Source organism: Rhipicephalus microplus, chromosome X, assembly GCF_043290135.1.
Source record: "Rhipicephalus microplus isolate Deutch F79 chromosome X, USDA_Rmic, whole genome shotgun sequence".
Classification (NCBI taxonomy): domain Eukaryota; kingdom Metazoa; phylum Arthropoda; class Arachnida; order Ixodida; family Ixodidae; genus Rhipicephalus; species Rhipicephalus microplus.
In genome coordinates this window covers 253,567,315-253,573,928 of record NC_134710.1, presented here as the reverse complement: position 1 = coordinate 253,573,928, position 6,614 = coordinate 253,567,315, and the positions used below count along the sequence as shown (strand labels likewise).

The following is a 6,614-nucleotide window of genomic DNA, read 5'->3' as shown; positions in this document are numbered from 1 at the left end:
TTATACAATGCAGAATCAGCTTTATCTTTACTATTAATGGGTATAAGTGTGTTCGATGTCTTTTGATTCCCCAGATACTTTCAGTTTGAATCGTGTTATGTTACTATTTTAATCAAAAACAGCAAAGAGTTTTGCAATGCAAACTCAAATTGCGCATGCTGGGCACACAGCTTGATGGTGGCGCCCTTCTGATGGCGTCATCGCAAAAGCGCCTACCGCTCCCCCATTGGTTTGCAGTGACGACCGCACACTGTCCCATCCTAGTACACCATACGATATACACATGCAAAATAGAAAAATTATAGAAAGTAAGTGAGCCCCCCCCCCCCCCCCCATTCTGGCTACGCCAGTGCTGGCTTGAGAGATCAGGAAATAAATGTTGACTCGATATGCGCCGTCTTCCTGTGCACTCAATAACCGCAGGAAGAAAATGGGTAGGTGTAGAGAGTCAGATAACAGTGCGTATCGTCTCGCCAGTCCAGCTGTATTTCTCTATGCGACTGGCATGGAGAATATTTGGACTCATTGCAGTTAATCTTAAACAGCTGAAGCGCAAAAAGGTAACAACGGACTAAGAGAACAACGAGGACAAGCGCTAACGGGTCCTCGTTAGAGCAACTAATCAGTTGCACTAACTCGTTGCACTAACAAAAAACTAAAATATACTTGAACTCACCGGCACGTGGTTTCTCTATCTGATTTCACTGCTGCTTAGTTTTTTTCTCATTCTTTTCTTTGTCGCTGTGCATTGAATGATTTGATTCTGATGTCATGTGATAGGTATATGTGATTTTTATTTGCAATAAAACTTTATTTAGAAGTATGCACTTGCCCTCGTTGTTTTCTTAGTCTGTTGTTACCTTTTTGCGCTTCAGCTGTTTAAGTAATGGAATACCAACTAGCCCGCTCCCACACTTCGCTGCAGTTCAACACCTGACATTGTAGTTTATATGTGCTATGTGTAAAGGCGGCGCTAGATGAAATCGCTGGTGATTTCAGGTGTATCGTCTTAACGCGCACCTCGTGTTACAGGTATTGTTATCTCAAGTTTCTCGATCGCTTTGAAACGAGGGACCATGCGAAGCGTTTGCTGTTCTCGGCCAGCACTGATTATCATATATGCCAGTGTTGTAACAGGCTGTTTGCGATTATTGAGTGAAGCCTCCTCGACTGTCCTCGTTAATTTATTGAATAATATGTGGGGTTTAACGTCCCAAAACCAAAATATGATCACCAGAAACACCATAGTAAAGGCTCCGGACATTTAGACCACCTGGGGTTCTTCAACGTGCACCCAAATTTGAGTACATAGGCCTACGAGATTTCCGCCTCCATCAGGAATGCAACCATCACAGCCGGGATTTGATCCCGCGACCTGCGGGTCAGCAGCCGAGTACCTTTGTTGCTAGACCACCGTAGCAGGGCTGTCGTTAACTTATTTACTAAGTGGTTGTATAACACAATACAAACAGCCAATGAGACATTATAACATCATTTTGTAGAATCGTTTGTACATTACTGGCAAAATCAATGCTTCGCCTTTAAAAAAAAAGTGGCAGTTTTTTTAATTGAAAGGTGGTTAGTTGGTCACGTACGCAATCCAGCTCGTCAGGTAAACGTAATATAGGCATAGCATTTAGAAGACTTCTTTAGATTTACAAAAAAAGTCGAGCTAGTTTATAAAACATGTTTGTAAATGGGTGGGTGTGGAGTTTCGGGGAGACCAGGTTCACAAAACGCGAACCCATTTTGTTTAATCGTGTTTTTTTTTTCAAATATACACTGCCAAACTATGTAGGCCTTTTGAATGCTGTCGCATTCAATCTGAAATATCAAAGTGCACTTTAAAGAAGTGATCTCTCTTGCTGTCAAATATCAGTTCGCGCCTTGTTACGTTTCGATAGCATACTTTCTATATCTTTTTCTTCGAAATGTAACTATGTCGACACATTTGACTAGGCGGGCATGCATGTACTGAGTTGACATTCTAGTGCGTCTATTACAATGTGTAACAGTTTATAGGCAATTTGACCAACGAAATATTACCTGAGCGCGTTGTATCCCCCTTGCAGTGCAAAGGGGTGAGCGCAAAGATGGTTCAGTGCAACATTCACGCGTGTACGATAGGTCACCTTTCACGTACAGTCATGATGCATTGTCCACTATGTATAGTTTCTGAATCACCATTGTCATTTCATGAACGCTAAGGCCACATTCTTATGCAACTGAGCTCTTGCCCTCGGATCTTCATAGGGTACTTCCAGTTATGTTTACGGCTTCACTGCACGTCCCAGGCAGAGGACACCACCGAAGTTGGAAAGTGTACTTCGTCTTCGTCATCAGGTTCGCGAAGGTATACTGAGTCAGTTCTGTGGAAGCCCAATTTACGGTGGGCGTTGGGCTAGCGACCCTCAAATTGTATGCCGATATGGAAGGGCATCCTGGTTTGGCCACCCAAGTGACAAGGATCGATGACTGGCTCAGTGGTATCGCCACACCGCCGGCGGGGGCTGCGAGAAGAACAAGTAGATGTGGGTCACGTCTGTCCATTGGCCGTTCGGGGCGCAAACAATACACTAGAGCACGTGAAACCAATTCCTGGTTCATCCGTCTTGCGCGAACATAGCACGCACTGAAAACGGTACCATCGACAATGGTCTCGAAGATATTACAACAAAGTTGTCTTTCTTTTTTGCCTAATTCCTTCCCTACCAAAGTCAATCCATTTCCTGCCATCGAGACTAAATGAATGCAGAGTCATTTCCCTGTGCCTGCTTTCTATATAGGCTGTCCAGCACTGACACTGTTTTGTCTGCGTGCACATCAGTACGCCATCGCGCCTTTGTGTTCCCACCCATTTCCTACTAGCCGGTCTTCTGAGGCGAAAAGTGGCTAAGCTTTCACTCATGCGCACGGGGGATCGCGTGCAGCATTCTCTGAGCAAGTGAACCAGGTAGCTTGAATTTCTCAGATTGAATAACCGCATTTATTACATATTTTTTGTCTTTTGCGTTGGTGCTTCAGTTTTGTAGCACCTATATTACACAAAACTCTATAGATAACCCAGCTTTTGTATTTAGCTATGTAAACGAGCTTTGTTCGAATTACCATGTCGCATACGCTACGGTGTTGAACACTTCAGATATTTACAGCTTCCTGTGCATCACGAACGCCACAATTAAATACAAGTTGAACCAACTTTCGCTGTTCGAGAGCTGCATATGTGAATGCAAGAATCAAGAAACAGCGCAAAAAAAGGAAGGTACACCAGAGTTGGAGATGCTAACGAGCGCTGACCAACAACTGAAGTTTATATTCCGAATAACAAGCCGATATATAAAAGAGAAACACATGGAGACTGTACGAGAGATGCAGGAGATCGAAAGAGAAGGCGGTGTTTCGTGCTTTTTTGCGTTCTTCCATGGTTTTCCATTACCAACCCTCCCAGCTTACCCCACCTATTCAATGACACTTCAGATTGAATGCAAAGTGGCATAAATGGAGGTCCGATTAAAATATGCCTGATGATACTACAAAAAGTGCTCATATCATGCCTTGGTACCGTTGCCCTGCAAAAAGATATTTTTAGTGTAATAAACTCTACAACACCACGTTATCACCTTTCGAACTCGCCCACAGAGTGTATGGCAAGTACGTTCAGCAAATAGCACCTAGCGCTACAGGCCTATGCACAGTTGTTTCCCAGCGCAGCATATTTTAGAGCTATATATATGCTAATTTACGTAAAACATATAGTGTATAGGTGCCGTCACTTTAGCATGTTGAACAGTTTTTTTTTGTATGTTGTGAAGTAAATTATTAGGTTAATGAAACGTCCAATGCGACAGCCCAACCGTTTCCATGTACATACGTCATTTGTGACACGGTTCGTTTAGTTGTCCAGAATACAAAACGCCAAGGTTAACATCCCACTACGGTGCACCTAAACCCATCCGTAAAGTAGCCTATGCAGCGCTAGTCTCAACTGCAGCTACTCTCTCACAGTTAACACGTATGCATATGCTCCGCCGCTGTAGCAGAAACTTTTGATTTCTGATCGCCAGAATGCAGAAAAAAAAAACGTGGACGTTCGCCAAGACAAAGATTTGCCTTCAGGATTGGAACGTAATAGCGTAATCGGGCCCCATGTGCATCACCTTCAATTGTGCCGCAAGGAAAGGAACGTTTTAGTGCGTAGCATTAGCCGTTTCAATTATTCTTGAAATGCGAACTGCTACTGTGGCTGTGAAATGTCTATAGCGCCATGATTATTCCATTCGCTAATTGACGACATACCCACTATGCGACCGTTAGGTGCAAACGCGCTCCTGCACAGCTGCGCACTTACATATAGGCAGCTTTACACCACCGGTTTTTGTAATTACAATGGCGATTTTTGTACTATTTTTTTGGTCAAAAGCAATGACACCGACATCTACCTTAACACCGTAATTTCGCCGAAGTTAACTCGTTAATGCTATGGTGTTAAATTGAGACGATCTATTCCGTTTAAAATTCAATTGAATATCTTTGCATAATTCTGGGTTTCACTAAGGTGTCCGTAGACAAAAAACATTTAACGCTCTGAGGGGCCTCGTTTGAATTTCTCACTAAATGCAAACTGATCTTGTGTTTTACACTCAAATCCAGCCTTTACATAGGACATGTCACATGACGTCAGTTTATAGAGTCACTCAGTGCAGCATTTTTGAGCGCAGCATGATTCATCGCCTCAAAATGTGCTTCGCTTCCGGCTTTCACTGTATGTTATTAATAATCTTTTCGGCTATCAGAGCTTATAATCAGGACAAAACTTTTCACGAAAAACATATACACTTACCTCCCGGCTGCGTCTTGGTACTGACGTTGATGCATTGACCAACGAACGGGGTCAAACCTTGATCCACGTAGGCACACACGAACACAGTGTAATTCTTAAAGTCTTGTAGACGCTGAACCGAATAAAAAGTCTTGGTCGTGAGGTCGTTCAGCTTGCCGATGCACAAGTCGCTGAGACACCAGGACACCTGGTATCCCGTGACGTTCGTGCTATTCGACGGAAGCTGCCAGGTGATGTTAATGGACGACGGCCCGACAGCTACCACAGTGAGGTTAGATGGCACAGGGATCTCTGAAACAGTTTTTCGAACAATTAGATAAGTCTGGTGGTGCTAATGCATAGGAGTAACCCGCAGTCTCTTGTTGCAACCTAAAAAAAGATTATTTAAAATGGGTCACACTAAAAATATCATATTTATTTGTTTCAATTTCGTGTACATGTTTTGAAATTATGAGACCAGCTTGAAAATCGAGCAAGTGAGAAGCCTATGCGTACGAAAAAAAAATAACACAAGAAAGGGCATCCATACCAATATACAGCTACAACTAACTTCGTCCAGGTTATTATCCTTGCTCATATCATATAGACCCACCAGCTCATAATGCGTACCCTTCTCAATAAATAAAGCACCTAATGAAGATTTAATTTTTAGTAAGCTTATGTAAAAAACTTTAGCACTGCCAAAACTGTTAATGCACATTCGCATAATACAATGCGTACTATTACAAACTCCATACAAATGATCACTGTATACGTTTACTAACTTGAACCTAAGCGTCATGCAGATAACAGGAAAACATATCTCATATGAGATGTTTAACGTCCGAAAACCAACATATGACTATGAGAGACGCCGTAGTGGAGGACTCCGGTAAGAAGTAAACGTAATTACTGCGTACAAAAAACAAATGTTTCTTGGTTGATTCTTAAATTTCAATAATTTTCTGGGTTCAACGTGCCAAAACCTCGATATGATAATAATAGACGCCGTAGTGAAAAACTCCAAAAGTTACGAACACTTAGAATTCGTTAACGTGAATCTAAATATAAGTACACAGGCCACAAGCATTTTCACCTTCATTGAAATGCGGCTGCTGCGGCCGAGATTTCACCACGTGGTTTTCGTGTCTGCAATGAAGTGCCATAACCACTAGACCACTGCGGTGAGAAGCACGTTTATAATTGTAACTGATGAAAACATCTAGTGTCACTGATTTAGTGCAAATGCCTCCAAACCAGTCTCATTTTACAGTTATAAGCAGAAGGATAATAAATCCTTAACCTTTGGAAACACCGGATATACACGTTATCGCGAGTGCTGAGTTTAAGTAAAGTAATGTTGTGAAAATAATTCGAAGTGATGCGGAAATAGGTATTTTCATAAGCTCTAATTTTGCTAGTCGTAAATTCATGCAGAAAAAATATGCAGATGCTATGCATTTTTGAAACCTGTAAAATAAAAGCGAGATGAGCCAGCGAGCTAGACGATATGGTAATATCACAGTGAAAAAATGTGCAGCGAATTGCGGTGACGAATGCGATGCATAAGACCTGATAAAACTGTGCCGACCTGTACCAATGCTGGTAAGAGACGGATGCCAAAAAGGAGCTATGACACTTTGGGCAGAGATCCTTCAATGACGAGCATGTCGATTCAAACTTTCCCTTTATTCTCTACTTATCATCAGATACAAGCTCTGTCGGACATCTCAGAGCTTGAAATTAAGGAGGAGCCACAGCCAATCTGAGTGCCAAGCACGGCCCGAGATGAAAT

General features: G+C 42.4%; 1 protein-coding gene across 2 annotated transcripts in view; it reads right to left on the bottom strand.

Annotated features, from left to right (window-relative positions):
• Positions 1–1,168: 1,168 nt before the first annotated feature.
• LOC119161592 (netrin receptor DCC) overlaps positions 1,169–6,614 on the bottom strand; it is a 135,375-nt gene continuing 129,929 nt past the window's right edge. For both annotated transcript variants that reach the window (XM_037414137.2, XM_075878944.1), the window contains exons 7-8: positions 4,841–5,131; positions 1,169–2,510 (exon numbers count right to left, since the gene is read on the bottom strand). In XM_037414137.2, the coding sequence (XP_037270034.2) occupies positions 2,248–2,510; positions 4,841–5,131 (554 nt within the window). In that variant the 3' untranslated portion in view covers positions 1,169–2,247. The remainder of the gene's footprint in view (positions 2,511–4,840; positions 5,132–6,614) is intronic.